This window comes from Acanthisitta chloris, unplaced genomic scaffold (assembly GCF_000695815.1).
Source record: "Acanthisitta chloris isolate BGI_N310 unplaced genomic scaffold, ASM69581v1 scaffold10906, whole genome shotgun sequence".
NCBI classification, from domain to species: Eukaryota; Metazoa; Chordata; class Aves; order Passeriformes; family Acanthisittidae; genus Acanthisitta; species Acanthisitta chloris.
This window is the reverse complement of record NW_008676484.1, coordinates 28,453-44,289: the sequence shown is the minus strand read 5'-3', so window position 1 is coordinate 44,289 and position 15,837 is coordinate 28,453. Positions and strand designations below refer to the sequence as shown.

The 15,837-nt window shown below is 39.9% G+C and overlaps 1 protein-coding gene across 1 annotated transcript in view; it reads left to right on the top strand.

Moving 5' to 3' along the window:
• ABCB11 (ATP-binding cassette, sub-family B (MDR/TAP), member 11) overlaps positions 1 to 15,837 on the top strand; it is a 38,171-nt gene that overhangs the window by 11,167 nt on the left and 11,167 nt on the right. The window contains 11 exon segments of the mRNA XM_009076158.1: positions 1,889 to 2,014; positions 2,747 to 2,921; positions 4,365 to 4,478; positions 6,454 to 6,564; positions 7,505 to 7,630; positions 8,257 to 8,460; positions 9,716 to 9,886; positions 11,023 to 11,224; positions 11,958 to 12,033; positions 12,967 to 13,102; positions 14,625 to 14,783. Coding sequence (XP_009074406.1) covers positions 1,889 to 2,014; positions 2,747 to 2,921; positions 4,365 to 4,478; positions 6,454 to 6,564; positions 7,505 to 7,630; positions 8,257 to 8,460; positions 9,716 to 9,886; positions 11,023 to 11,224; positions 11,958 to 12,033; positions 12,967 to 13,102; positions 14,625 to 14,783 — 1,600 coding nt within the window.

Here is a 15,837-nt window from a genome sequence, read left to right as displayed (position 1 = left end):
GAGGACTGATGAGCAGGGAAGATCATGCCATAATGCTGTGAGGATTGGTGAAGTCTATGACACCCCCTGAAAGACAAGACAGGCAGATTATAGGCACAGCAGCACTGGGGTGTGGGAGGTAGGCTGTGCTCCTGACTTTCCTTATTTTGATTCCCAGAATAATATATCCTGCTTCTAAGATGGGATTGTAAGCATACCTTTGTGCAGGTACTATGGATGGATATTTTGGCTGCATAACTTACGAGCCATATGAGTGGCTGAAGTCACTTGATGTATTCAGCCTGAGAAGAGGGATGAAGGGGAGATCTCATCACTGTGTACAACTCCTTCACAAGGGGCAGTGGAAGGACAGGCACTGATCTCTTCTCTCTGGCAACCTGTGACAGGACCCAAGAGAATGGCCTATAGTCTTGTCAGGGTAAATTGAGGTTAGATACTAGAAAAAGCCATTTTTCACCCAGAGGGTGTTCGGGCACTGGAACAGTTCCCCAGGGAAGTGGTCACAGCACAAAGCCTGACAGAGTTCAAGAACTGTTTTGACAATGGTCTCAGGCACAGGGTGTGATTCTTGGGGATATCTTCTGCAGGGCCAAGAGTTAGACTTGATGATCCTTGTGGATCCCTTCCAACGCTGAATATTCTGTGATTCTGTGAAACTTCCTGTATATGTGCAGAGGAAGAACAGTGAAACAGGAAACTGCAGGATCCTCTGCCCTTTCACCTCCTCTCCCATACCCAGCAGGGCTGGGTAATTCCTGCTCCTCCTCTGCATTCTTGTTGGGTTCAGCCCTCTGGCGATCTCATTTCTTTCACACCAGGTGCAGCTTGCTATAATTTTGCTATCAAACCTCTAATGTAACTGTGACTAATTTCTTGTCTTCTGGCACTTTGTGCCGCTGCAAGTAGATGACATGAATAATGACTCAGTGTGATGTGGGAGAGCAGAATCGTGGCAGGGAATGAAATAAACCCCAAAATGCCTCTTTCAGTCATTTACAATTTCTTTCTGAGCTCATTTCCCTTTACATTTATAATTTCCCCCTTTCAATTCTTAATTCTTTGTCCCCATCTTTTTCCTTTCACATACACTGTTAAGTGTTTCCTCCTTATGAGCCTTTCCAGCCCAAGTATTTGTTTTTACCATAAAGGCCAATCTAGCCTGTTTTTTTGTTTTTTACAGAAGTGAAGTGGCTAATATGTGCATGGGGTAGTATTTGAACAAAGAAAGCAAATAATGACACTTTACACTTTCTAGTGATATCTCATTCCCAAGCCAACGTAGTATGTCTGCGTAGAATTGTACATGACTACATTTTCTTCCATTAATATGAGCATTTTTTTGAGTCTAAGTAAGCTTTTGGAATTCAGTGTGCTCTAGGCTGCTGTGTAGGGACCTGTTTGCTGTCAGCCCAAAAAACAAAGCATGGTGGTGGGCAACATCTATTTCCATTCTTCCCCATCCTTACCTCAAGCCTCTTCTTCCTGAAGTTGGGGTCTGCCACAGTGGCTAAAAGGCTGGTCTTGACACCTAAGCTCCCCCTTCCTCCCCCTATGCACAAACCCACAGTCTGCAGTCTGCTTAAGTCCAATCAGCAGCAGAGAGAGTGCAAGAGAGGGAGGAAAAGCAGGTGTTTTCAATTGCTCTTTCTAGCTACTTGGAGCACAGCTGTTGGCCAAGGGGCTTACTGTTCTGCAAATCATCTGCTACAGAGGTATGTGCCCTAGTACTAGAAGATATAAGTCTTCCAAGTATGCATCATGCCGGCTCAGAGTGGAGGAGGTGACCCCACTCAGAGCAGACAGCACAGTGTGATAGCCAGCATTGCTTACCACTGTCCTTGTCTCTACCTACAGCTTAGGTGTAACCAGCACTTCTTATACTTTTGTAGGCTGTGGCAAAACTAACAGGCCAAGAATTAAAGGCTTATGCTAAAGCTGGAGCTGTGGCTGATGAAGTACTCTCATCCATCAGAACAGTGGCTGCTTTTGGTGGGGAGAAGAAAGAAGTTGAAAGGTTTGTTTGAACAAACTGTAAGGTCTCTGATTTCTTTTTCTTGAAGCAATGTCATGATGTAATGCACTTCAGATTCACAGCAATTAATCTCTGTATTCTACAGCAATGCCTACCTGTTAGCTTTGGGACTTATATGCATGTATGTTTCAGAAAATTGCATTTCAAATAACTTATGCAAAACTAGTTTCATAGTTCAGACAATCAGTGAGATAAAACATCAACCAATCTCTCTTCGTTCTTACTGGTAGGAACATACTGTCAATTTTTTCCCTAAACGTTGTCTGATATATCACTTTTGCAGCACATCTGAAAACTTTGGGTACTTTCAAGATAAGTAAAAGAACTAGTTTATGCAAGACATAATGATTTGATGATGTTAAACTGTAGATTTCTTTTAAATCCTGTGAAAACAAAACACAGCTGTAGGATGTACTCTGAAATGTTGGTCAAATTCTCAAATCCTGTGTCACTCTGCTAAAACTCCAAACCCCATTGTATGATATCTGCAGTGAGTGTGGCTTTTCCTGTGTTTATTATACTAGAATGTACAAAGATTTCATAATCTGGGCGCATTGCTGGTTTCAGCAGTGATCTTTCACTTCAGGGTGATTCTGTATCAACCTTATGTGGACACTGCCATCATCAAAGATGCCTAATTTTGTTGGTCTTTACTTGTTTTGAAATTTCTATGAGATTAATTTAATACCCTTTTTTTCCTCTCTCTTTCTACAGATATGATAAGAATCTGGTGTTTGCTCAGCACTGGGGAATTAGAAAAGGAATAATAATGGGATTATTCACTGGTTACATGTGGCTTATAATTTTCCTGTGTTATGCATTAGCCTTTTGGTACGGCTCTAAACTTGTCCTTGAAGATGAAGAGTATTCACCTGGCACTCTTCTGCAGGTACCCATTTTAGCTTGCTGCAACTTTCCTGGACCATTCTTTGGAATAATTCTGGAACACATATTTGTATCAACCACAACAAAGCAACAAAATGGACCAAAAGCCTACACCAAAGACATTATCCAAACATTTATAATCTGTTCTGCCAAACCTCCTCTGTAACTGAAAAACTAAGGGGAAAGGAAGCAGAGTAAATTCTAGGGAAAAACAAAGGTTTAAAAAGTGCACACCCTGGTATGGCAGCATTGAGAAGAATAAGCTATACCTACAATACAATGCAGTTCACTCCTTGTTGTAGGAAAAGACAGTGGATGTATTTGTCTCTATGTGGTATATAAGTGGTAAATAAGCCTTTACCTCTTTGTGTTTGCCATCTTTCAGTGTCCTGACCCTTGAAGCCCCGGTCTCTTATCAGAACTGCCAGCCTTTTCAATCTTAGACAGTTCCTGTCTACATTTAAGAACCTTGATAAAAACCCCTTCATAGGAAATAAAGCATTGGCAGCTTTTAGGAAATTTTGAACAAATGCTTTTGGTATTTTGGTTGATATACTGCAGAGTCACTTGCTTCTCATCTGCAAGGCCGGACACCAAGGCTGAATTCTTGGACTGAAGTTTCCTCTGATAGTCAATATTCTGTCCAGGTGCCTTTATTGTCTGTTGGTCCTTCCAGGAAGAGTGGATGCTGTGGCTCATTTTCACTCACATCATTCTAGGCTTAGGCAAAAAGGGGATGGTGGAGCTTTCAGAAGAGGGTCACTAGGGAGTAACTCTTCCTTTTGGTTCTTACAAAAGGACTTGAAACAGTGAGCACATTGGGTGTGTGCTACCTTCAGAAACAGTCCACCTGCACTGATAGAATAATCTCACCTCAAGAAGTGGCTTATCCAGTGTTGGTAGCAACCTTTACAGTTCATATCTCTGTGTGACACTCTCTGTAGCTGTCTTACCACCCTCCAAGATGAGACAGGAACTGCAATATACAAAGGTTGTAATACAGTTTTTTAAGCTTCTTTCTCTTTTTTGAATTGTTGTAAGCTCTCATCTGCTTACTGATAAAAGACATCCCCAAAATAATCTGTTTCCCACCAATGGTCTGTTCCAGCCCTTGTTCCAAGAAACAGTCAAATTGAGGCAGCTTAAAAATACATCAGTGGCATCTCAGTAAATACCTGGGTGCACACATTTTTAGGCCAGGGAAAATATGAGATAAGTTGATTTACTTCAGCCTCAAGCAGAGTTGTGAAAGATAGTGAAAATATCTTCTAAAATGCATTTGTTTGTTTTGTTTTTTGGCTAATAATGCTCATATAGTGAATCCCTGCAGTTCAGCAGATGCACAAGAAGTCATTAAGCCATTGTAGTTTGGTTTGCTTGTCTAAGCTGTAAACTATAATAAAAATGTGATGTCATATTTTTTAAAATTCTTTTCCCACTTCTTCAGGTATTCTTTGGTGTTTTAGTAGGAGCATTAAATCTTGGCCAGGCATCTCCCTGTCTGGAAGCCTTTGCCACTGGACGTGGGGCTGCAGCAAATATTTTCGAGACAATAGATAAAGTAAGTAAAGCATTTCTAAGCTGTGTTACTTTTTAGTGGAAAAATAGTTCAATAAGCCTCAAACAGTAGTAGGTATAGGTACTGTGTAAATGAGGAAAAATTAGTCCAATTAAAGAGAAATTGACTGTGCAGTAGAAGGGTCTAGCAGCATGCACATGAGCTCAAAGAACATGTTGAACAGATTTTTTAAGTGACCTGTTTCTGAATAATGAAATTTTACCCCAGCTACTGCTGTTCCTTATTCCCATTTCTCTCTACATACAATTACTTATCAGTGCTGGCCCATGGGAAGTGTACTGCCAGGCAGTAATAGTCACTTTGCAACCAAACTTGCAGCAAGCATCTAGCTCCAGGTGGAATCAAAAGGTATGGCTCTATTGGCACTAGTGGCAAAGGTGGCCTCTGTCACCAGTCCCAGAGCTACCCTGAGTTGAAATGGGACCAAACAGGCACAGGCACTGGTCATGCAGCAGTCATAAATGTTAATCACAATATCATCTAGACAGACAGATATTTGAAATAAGGTTGTGTGAGAGAGCCTAAGAGCCCAGTGGCATTTATTGATGATGATTCTCTTCTATACCTTTGTAAATTTAGTTATTGGAAGAGTACTGTTGATTTCTTAACAGTGCATAGTATCCCTGTTCCCTGACAAGCTTTATTGTGTTAAAAGCTCTGTAAGCACATTAAAATGCTGCTTGTCTTTTACAGAGCACAAAAGAGTATATAAAGAAGACTAGAGAGGCTGTGGAAATGCTAAAAGAACTTTTAGTGACATCCCATAATAACAATAAAATATATGCCATATAAATACACTTCATAAACCCTAAGATAAACTGTAAAAGAGATGAACTAGGGAAGTGTTTTTCAGACAAAAATTTTAAAAGTGTAAAAGAGTTGCAACAGTAAGGATTAATCACAAAATTCAAGATAAGGCTGAGTCAGATAACCTTAGGGTAAAAAAAGGAAACCAAAGTGAGATTTCATCTGTCTAGAGAAAGGATGACAAAATTAGATCCATCTGCTTGCCACATTTATAGATTTGTGATTAGACAGTAACAGCACAGCTCTGCCCTGATAGGGATTTTTTTCTGGCACTAAACTTATCATCATGCTGAGGTTCCTATTTGCAGGATCAGTAAAGCTTTTCTTCATAGCTTAGTATCTGAATTTAAGTAAGGTATATTCCTAAAGAGGATCAAATATTCTAGCTGTTCTCATCATTTTAGAATATACACATTTCTTGTACTAACATTCCCTTCAATCTGTTAGGCCTTATAAAAAATCATGCATGTTTCAATTATCAAATATTAGTGTTGCTATAGTTTTAATTCATTCTCCATATTCCATGCTTCAGGAATCTATCCTTAGAAAACTTTATTTCTTTGTGTTTCCTCAAATTTCTCTTAGTTATCTGCTCATGTCTAGCAGTCCACAGTACCCAAGACCTGGACAAAGAGTATGTGAGACCCAAAGCACTTCATGGGAAAACTTCACATCAGTATTTCAGCTCTTATGGCTGGGTGGGCAAGGATGGATGTTTGAAATGCAAAGTGGTTTGTCAGCAATGAATTGGCTGTTTGGGGCTGTGAGGGAATGTTTATATGAGTGAGGTAGTGGGATTTTATTTCTGAGGCTCTGGAAAAATTCACTTAGTCAAAATGCCTTGCTCACTCAGCCATTCTGTTCCAGCAAAAACTAGCCAAGTGGCTGACTGTAGTAATTGCAGTAAGCATAAAATGAGAAGAGGGTGCATTCTTCTTGTCCATACTACTCACTGGTGACAACTTCCCCATCACTTTGGCCCTCAGTTTCATGTCCCTTGCTGCTAGCCCTGGGGCAGAGCCTGCTGCTGGCTCTGTGCAGCCAAGTGCTGCTCTAACAGAAGGGTCGTGGCTTTGTATGGAATATTTATCTGCTGCAGCACTGTTGGCTGTTTAACAGCAAATAAATAACATAATACCTTTTATTCTAGAAACCCACCATTGACTGCATGTCAGAGGACGGCTACAAGCTGGATAAAGTACGAGGTGAAATTGAATTTCATAATGTAACATTCCATTATCCCTCCAGACCAGACATAAAGGTAATTCATCCTCCATCCTGTGAACACAATTATTGTAAACAATCAAAAGATCCTGGTTCTGATGGCAATTTCTAGATTTTCAGTAAAGTTTGTTTTCCAGAAGCCCAGACCCTTTGTTTAAAAGTATACTGAATAATTCTTCTATTAAAGGGTTCTTCTGCTTACCATTCTGATTGTTTTACCATTCTGACATATACTTTGCCACATCAACATATTCCTTGCTGCTGAACATAAACTCCTAGTAATTTCAGACAAATCCATCTGCATACAGCTTCTCTTATAACCAATTATGCACTTGTATCAATGTGTGCTAGACTAGAACACAAAGTAATAAGCTGAATGCTACAAGGATATTTTATAAAACTCTTCTATTACCCCAGGGATGTGCCATGTGACTCATTAAAATGCTAGGAAAAGGTACAGGAGTGTTGGCTGTATACCCCATTATTTTTCTACTACTGTGTTTGAATTGACAAATTCTCCTTGGAAAACATATTATTGGACAAGCAAATGAGTGCTGTTGTTTCTAAAGACAGAAGCACATGAAGTATCAGATTTTTCTACAGAATTTCACTGTTACATTCTTAATATTTATGCTTTAACATGCATTCAAAGTACATGCACAGTGTTCTTTAAAGGGAATTTATTGCCAAGTTCTCCAGTGGTATTAATTGACTAGCTCCTAATGATGAACAACAGGAACAATGAAAGATCAAAGTCTGCCTGGCTGTTGTGTAAATGAGTGCTCTGCATTTACAAACTTTTCAAACATTGTAAAAATATGTGGCTTTCTTCATCCTCTTTCTTCATAATACTTTTCTGAATTTTGTAAAATTGATTTGAATCTCCATTTTAAGATGCAGAATAGACTCCCTTGGTTGTATAACTGTGAGAGAATGAGAATGAATAGATTCTGTTTTGGGTTTTTTTTCCTCTCCAGATTTTGGATAACCTTAATATGGTTATTAAAGCAGGGGAGACAACAGCTTTTGTTGGAGCTAGTGGAGCTGGAAAAAGTACAACAATACAGCTCATCCAGCGTTTCTATGACCCCACTGATGGCATGGTGAGTGTAGCAGCCTAGAATGTGATCCTCTAGCCTTAGCAACTTGAAAGAATGGCATGCTTTCTTCTCCAAGGTAGGAAGGAAGGCTCCTAATGTTTTTCTTTACCCTTCCCCTTCCCTTCTCCATCCTGGAAAACACAGTGTTGATATGAAAATATTAACCCATAATGATGCTTTAGTATATGCAATTACTATTTAGTAATGGCTTGGCTAACAATATTAGTTATGTCTATCAACAATCCATTCCATTTATGTGTTCCTATATCAAATAGAAACACATAATCACATACACGTTGACCTGTATTTGCATGTGTAAAAGACAAAGAACCAATTTATTGTAAACATAATTTTCATGATTAATTTTCACCTGGCTTTATTTCTGAGGCCAAGCAAAAAGAGGTATTGGGAAATGAAATCAAAGAGCACAACTCCTAGAGGTCATACTACTGCCACTGCATTGCATTCTTCTATGAAAACTTAGTGCTGCTTTCTACATTAGTCATGGAAACACAGCACCATGGGCCCTTCATTTCCATTGAGTCTTTCTTTCTCTCTGAACTGGAGGGGATAATGTCCCTGACTTTTTTTCCTTTATTCAGTGTCCATGTTCTAATTGGCTTCTGTAGATTACCCTGGATGGCCATGACATTCGTTCCCTGAATATCCAGTGGCTACGCTCACAGATTGGTATTGTTGAACAAGAGCCAGTGCTGTTTGCCACCACGATTGCAGAGAACATACGCTATGGTCGGGATGAGGCTACCATGGAAGACATAATCAGAGCAGCCAAACAGGCCAATGCTTACAATTTCATCATGGACTTACCACAGGTATGCTCTGCCCTGTAAAGTGTTTGGCAGAATTTGATGAACAAATAGATAATCCTTTTGTTCCTACCCTCCTGCAGCAATCTGGGCAGAAGATTAATATAGATAGTAGGCAGCAACCTTTCCTTTGACTACAGCTCATTAGGTCTTAGTACATTTATGTCACCAAGTTAAAAAAACAAACAAACAAACAAAAAAGCCCCCAGAAACCAACCCCAAGGAGAATTAGTTCCTTGGGAGTCATATGCACAACATTCAATATCATGGTAATAATCATAGCATGATTTAAAAATATGCATTTTTCATGCTAGGGCTGTTTCTGCTCAGGCCAAAAGCAATGTAGAACCCAGCTTCTCACTAGCCAGTATATGTTATTTGAGCAGCCTGTATTGATCCTCACAACCTCATTTCCTTGTACAGGCCATGTAAGCTAGCTGGAGGTTCTCTATTCTCCAGTTCCTTCCTTTATGATGACAGGGCTTCAGTCATTCCTCCTAAGAAAGCCTGTATTGGATAGTATGGAGCTGTCTACTTTTCTAGAATGTTATTTTGCTAAGTAGCTTCTGAAAACAACATGTTACAACAGTGAATGTCATTGACAGGATTCAAGCACCATTAACTAATGTCAGTATATACTTTTTATCCTCCATCTATGCATTTCCAGGCTTCCAGGAAACCATTCAAAGAATGGCTGGATAAAGGCCCATGTTTGTTTCCTAGAAATGGAGGAATAAAAAAGATTTGACTCTAGATTACTATAGTTCTCCTGTCTCTCAATATGGTGGGCTTCATGTGTTTATTTAATTCTCTACCTGAACCCAATCTCACCAGAGTATGATAGCCATGAATTACAGACACAATGTTCATGAGTCACAGGCCATCAGCAGACAATCCCAGCTCCGTGAAAAGTTTTCATGTGAATCATCTGATAGAGAGTGGGTGGGTGACTCCTCTCCATTTCAGCTTTTGCTGATATAGTAATTTTGAGCCAAACAAGAACATTTCACCTTTTTACCAGGAAATACTCTTGACTTGGGGTTGGAAACTCAGTTCAGGCAAAATGATTATATATTATGAGGAACACTGCTTCAGCTGCCCTTTGAATCTGTGGCACTAACAATGTTTTTGTCTTTCAAATACAGTGATTTTTTTAAGGGTACTGCTAGGACAAATCCGAGAGCTATTTTACCAATGTCTTCACCAGAAGCTTAACTGACTTTTCTTATCTGCTTCGTTTTCACTTTTTTCCTTCATGCAGAAATTTGACACTCATGTTGGAGAGGGTGGAAGCCAGATGAGTGGAGGTCAAAAACAGAGGATAGCTATTGCTCGAGCTTTGGTGCGAAACCCCAAAATCCTGCTACTGGATATGGCTACATCAGCACTTGATAATGAAAGTGAAGCTATCGTCCAAGAAGCACTTCATCAGGTTTGCTATAGTATAGCAAAAATCAAAATTGAAAGGGCAGAAATTATTTTTAATGCACTCTGCAGAGGACTTTGCTGAATTGCAACAGATCAGTGAGAAGATTTTCTTAATAACAGTTTCATATGCACAAGTAAAACTTTAGTATTATTAACAGAGAATAATTTTTTTCTTACATTGAGACATTAACAGAAATCTATAGTTCCCTTTGCTCAGAAACAGATGCTCCTCTCTGGGCTATGGATGGAGCTAAAGTCAAAGCCAGCTAAAACCACTAGAAAGACTCCTGTTAATTTGATCAGACTTTAAGATTACATAGCACTTGTTCAAAGCATTTCTGTGTGCTGTCCTGGGAACGGGGATATGGGAATGTTGTCCTGCATCTGGGCCATGGCAATCCCAGGCACACCTACAGGTTGGGTGGGGAAGTCATTGAGACCAGCAATGAGGAGAGAGGCTTGGGCGTGATGGTAGATGGGAAACTCAGCATGATCTGGCAGTGTGCACTAGCAGCCCAGAAAGCCAATCTGGGCTGCATCAAAAGGAGAGTGGTCAGCAGATCAAAGGAGGTGATTCTCCCCCTCTACTCTGCTCTTGTGAGATCCCACCTGAAATACTGCATGCAGTTCTGGTGTCTTCAACATAAGAAGGACATGGAACTCTTGGAGCAAGTCCAGAGGAGGCCATGAAGTTGCTAAGAGGACTGGAGCTTCTACCTTATGAAGACAAGCTGAGGGAGTTGGGGCTGTTCAGCCTGGAGAAGGTTGCATGGAGACCTCATAGCAGCCTATCAGTATCTGAAGGGGCTAAAGGGGAGCTGCAGAGGGACTCTTCGTTAGGAACTGCAGTGAAAGGACAAGGGGTAACAGGTTCAAATTGAAGCAGGGGAAATTTAGGCTAGATATTAGGAAAACGTTTTTTACTATGAGGGTGGTGAGACACTGGCACAGGTTGCCCAGGGAAGTAGTGGCTGCCTCAACCCTGGCAGTGTTCAAAGCCGGGCTGAATGAGGCCTTGAGCAACCTGGTCTAGTGGGGAGGTGTCCCTGCCCATGGCAGGGGGTTGGGACTGGATGATGTGTAAGGTCCATTTGAACCCCTAAAATTCTATGACTCTATGATTCTGCTGTTTCCTGTCAGGCTCGCCTTGGTCGCACAGCGATCTCGATAGCTCACCGCCTGTCAGCCATCAAAGCTGCCGATGTCATCATTGGGTTTGAGCATGGAAGGGCTGTAGAGAGAGGAACTCATGAGGAACTCTTGCAGAGGAAGGGGGTTTATTTCACGTTGGTGACCTTGCAAAGCAAAGGGGAGACAGCAGCTAATAGAGAAGCAACCAAAAGTAAGTGTTTTGTTTTCTTTTATAAAATTATGTAAAATTCCACAGAATGCAGATTTTTTTAAACTTTCATTTTAATAAGTTTCTTTTGTTGTTTCTTTTTTTCATCTGCTTTTATGGCTGAATTTTATCATTTATAGAAATAATAAATTAATAGCCCTGGTCAAAGTGCTTTTGCTGCATAGGTACTGAATGACCTTCCCAATATAGATCTGCCCTGAAACATTAGTCCTGACCTGCAATACTTGTCATTTTATAGCTCTGCTGAGTGCCAACAGTTCAGTCCTGCTACATTTGTAATTCAAACAAATTACAGAGTGTGTTCAAACCACCTTATTTGTTTTGCTGTAGGCAGATTTGAGTCAAAGCTTCTGCAAATTGACATCTAATTGAATGATCTGTTGTATTTTTGTGAAGCATCATACATTGGATATGGTTATCTTAAAATAAGAGAGCAATTACAGAGCTAAGATAGGGACAAAGCCTTTAACTGCCACATCCCAAGTGAGACCATCCTTGGGCTAATATTCAGTTAAACTGATCATGTGAAATACAAATATAAAACTTGTGGTACATGTAGGTTGAGTAGCAAGGTTGTATTACAGTCCTTGCCTTCTACAAAGTATTCCATTTATGACTTGGAGACTGTGCATGTTTTTGCAGAGCCACAGTGAACTTAGGTTTTGTTATATTTTAGCACTAACCAAAGAGGTCTATATACTATATTTTGCAGCAGCAGAGAATAATGTGGTTGAGCCAAATCTTGAGAAAGTCCAGTCGTTCAAGAGAGGAAGCTATCGGGCCAGCTTGCGGTGAGTCTAAAAAATGGTTGTAAATCTCAATGTTTCCAGATCTCTATACTTCTAGTCCCACTATTCCAAATCCCAACAGTGCTAATAAATCAGTTTTCTGTATGTTGTGTAGAAGAGGGTTGAATGGCTGCAAATGTTCTACTAAGATAGCGTTCACTTGGAAAGAAATAGTTTGAGTAATAATGTAACTGATTGAAGGCCCATGGATAAATTGCAAGGCTCTTGATTTTGCTTCTCTTTCTATCCATAGTAGCTTCTCTCCAGTTTTGATCTACTGTGTTAATGTTCCATTTTTAATATTACTAACATACAGCCATATATTTGTAATATCTAATGTACTTTCAGTCCAATCACTTGAAAAATTACTTGCTGTGCAATTACTTGAGAAATCAATACAATCTATAAGGACATTTCTATTATGGCTCTACTTGATGAAAGTTAAAGCATTTTGCAAGCCAGACTGTCTTGCAGCTAGACATTTATTATTTCTTTCAGGCAAGCCTATGTCAGACATATGCAAATGAATACATCTCCTACATTACAGGGTTATGTTTTGCCAGGGATAGAGATTGGTTGTCTTAGCATCCTCTTTTGCTGGACTGAACTACTGATAGCTCTAACAGTGATTTGACTTGTGCAAATAGAGTAGGATAAACCCCAATTTTACTTAACAACTACACAGTGCAAGGTACATTTAAGACAATGTCTGACTGGTGTGAGTGGAATATGATTTTGAGAAATATTTGTACCCGTTGTGAGATATTTTCTTCTCAAGAAGTTGAAAGAACATAGAAAAGAAAGAAAAAGTCTGTGGGATTCCTATGAATTGCTTCAGTGTGTCCTGATTTAGCAGATATGAAAACTGTGCCTGCTTTGCAAGCAAGTATTGTGTTACTGAGCTGTGAAGAACAGACCATTTCTGTCCTCTTACAGAGCTTCACTTCGGCAGCGCTCGAGATCGCAGCTCTCTAATGTGGTCCCTGACCCTCCGTTATCTATTGGAGGAGATCATGCAGAGTCTACGTATGTTACACCTTCTCATGGAGAAGATGATGGAAAAGCAGAACAGGTCAGGTCCAACAGTTTGTTAGGAAATTTTCAACCAAGCAGGTTGTTTTACTTGTGGATATGTGCCTACCTTGTAGGAGTTGGTGGCAGGTGCATCTCTTTGCCTTGATCCTTTTCTCTACTTAAACAAAACCAGTTTCAATTCTTATCTCTGTGTCAACCCTAGACTGCATTTTGATGTCTGTTATGCTTATTGGCCCATATAAAATTTCTAGCAGAGCATAACCTGTTGGTAAATTGATATAAGTTGTAGATTTAGTTGAAAAAGACATATTCATAAAAGCTGAATTAACTGACAAAAAGCACATTGCTCGGTCTGTGAAACGTAATAGCCACTCAGTGCTAAAAATTACTCGGCTTCTTGTTCAATAAAGACTAAATTCATTTTCATCTCAAAGTCATCTGGAGACTTGGGCAGAGAGGCACCCTCACTGCAAAGTAACCCAGAGTCCTTTTGTTGTCAGTGTCCTTGCGCAATCAACTGGGATAGAAAATAAAGACAGCATGCCTTAAAATTGTGCAGAATATTTAGGAACATACACTGTAGGTTTCCAAAGTGCTTATGAGCTCCCTGTACCAATTTGCATGTCTTGATTGTTTAGTACAGAGAGCAGCAGTTAGAAGTCACTGTTCTTTCTATTGCTAAGCCTATTCTATGAATAAATAGAGGGCTTTACTGCTGCCACTCTGGCACTATCTCAGAAGGAAGAGAAAATACAAGTTGCTTCCACCCACTCATCCTTGCGTATTTCCAATAGATAGGTCTTCACAGTGTCTCTTTTGTCTGGGCATTTCTAGTCACATGAACTGAGGGAGATGAGCAGGGCTTAGCACACTAAGGGTTGCAAAAATTCTGCACAAATCAAACTGCAAGGATAAGTTATAATTTGATGATGAATATTCTGCTCTTACTGGGCATAATTATGGGAATTCAGCATATAGACTGAGGATGTTTCAGAGAAGGGAGGCACAATTAGCAGGTATAAAGCCTGAATCTAGCTATCACTCTGAGATCTCTTTTGGTTTAATTATATAACATACCTGTTAATTTGATGCAGAGTCCAATCAGTGTATTCACCCACAAGACTCAGAAATAATATTTAAGATTCAATGAGTGACACAAAAAGCTGCTTGTGAGGAAGAAGTTTAAGTTTTGGCACTGAGGATTTCATCACACCTCATCTGGAGGCAGTTAAAAGGGAACAGCCTGAGTTTCAGTGGCAGAAAATCTTGAAGTGATTGTAATTAACCTCTGCAGCTGGAATCATTAGAGCTGCACCTCTCTCTCTTTTCCTCCAGGGACAGTAAAGGTAACTTTTATTTATGTAACCCTCTTATTAGACCTACAGAAGATCTCTAGGCAGCAGCTGCCTTTGCCTGCCCCTGCACAAAGCTAGACTAGCTATTTGGGCACAAAATGGTAATTTAACAAACCAGGCTAAATGTTTTATCTCTCTGTCAAAGGGAAAACATTATTGGGGGAATGCATTCACTTCATAAATCCAACCTGGCTTTTTTTCTAGGAACCTGCTGTGGAGGAAGATGCCAAGCCTGTACCATTTAGCAGAATTTTGAAATACAATGCCTCTGAATGGCCATACCTGGTGCTTGGATCTCTGGCAGCAGCTATGAACGGAGCAGTCAATCCACTCTATGCTTTGTTATTCAGTGAGATTCTTGGGGTATGTTATGGTAACATTTAAAAATGTATTTTAGCTCTGAAGCAGAGGAGAGTGAATGTATGATGCACAACTTGACATGTTTTGGGAAAATCTTTAGATCTCGTCAAGTAAATGGGGTTAGCCTTCTTGAATATAAACAATTATTTGGTACAGATATCACTTTCATCACACTATCATTAGAGCTCTTTGAAGAGGTAGGCTCATCAGCATTTGTCATGTGTTCATCATCTCTCTTGTTCACTTTTCAGGAACTTGTTGCAAGTGAGTTTCTGTACTTGCATACAGTTCATTCTAGATGAGAAAACATGTACCTCACATGCAGGTACAGTGGAGAGACACACATGCAGAGGTCCTTCCCTGCAGAATTTTATTCCACAAATTTGATCAAGCCTTTGAGAAAGCTTTGGATATGATCTGAAAAATACTTCACTTTTTTTTGTTTATATATTTCAGGCAGCTCTTTTGCCTGCTCCCTGCAGAATTCCCAGGGAGAAGTAAATAATTGTAACAGGGTTCATAGCTGCCAGCAAAGAGCAGACTTGCATCAACAAGCCTGGAAGACAAGCAGGAAATACAAATATGCTTTTAAACCTTGACATTCACTAAAGGATGCAATGGCATCAAAATCCACAGCCTTCTGCAACTTGTTGAGTTTAGCCATGACTGTTTATTCCTTCAGAAATTTGCTGTGATAGAATAAGGATGCTTCCCCTTTTGTATAACAGCTTTCTGTGAAAACATTTGACAAGTTAGTGGTAAACTGGAGGGCTGCCTGAAGATATTCAGTGCTGCTCTAACTATTGCGTCGGAGTGTCCTAAATTTTCAAGAATTAGGCTGCAGAAAACTTGTCTGTTGATGCTGATTCTCACTGGATAAAGTAATTGACACATTCCCTGGGAAAAAAATGAGAATGCCGTTGTGTTTTGTGGCTTGGGTTCCCAGCTGAGGTAGGATAAAACTTGTGTTTCCACATACTTGTTTAGGTCATGGTAGGCACATATGTGTGCAAATAATATATGACCTAAAATACAGACAGTCTCCTAGATACTGGAG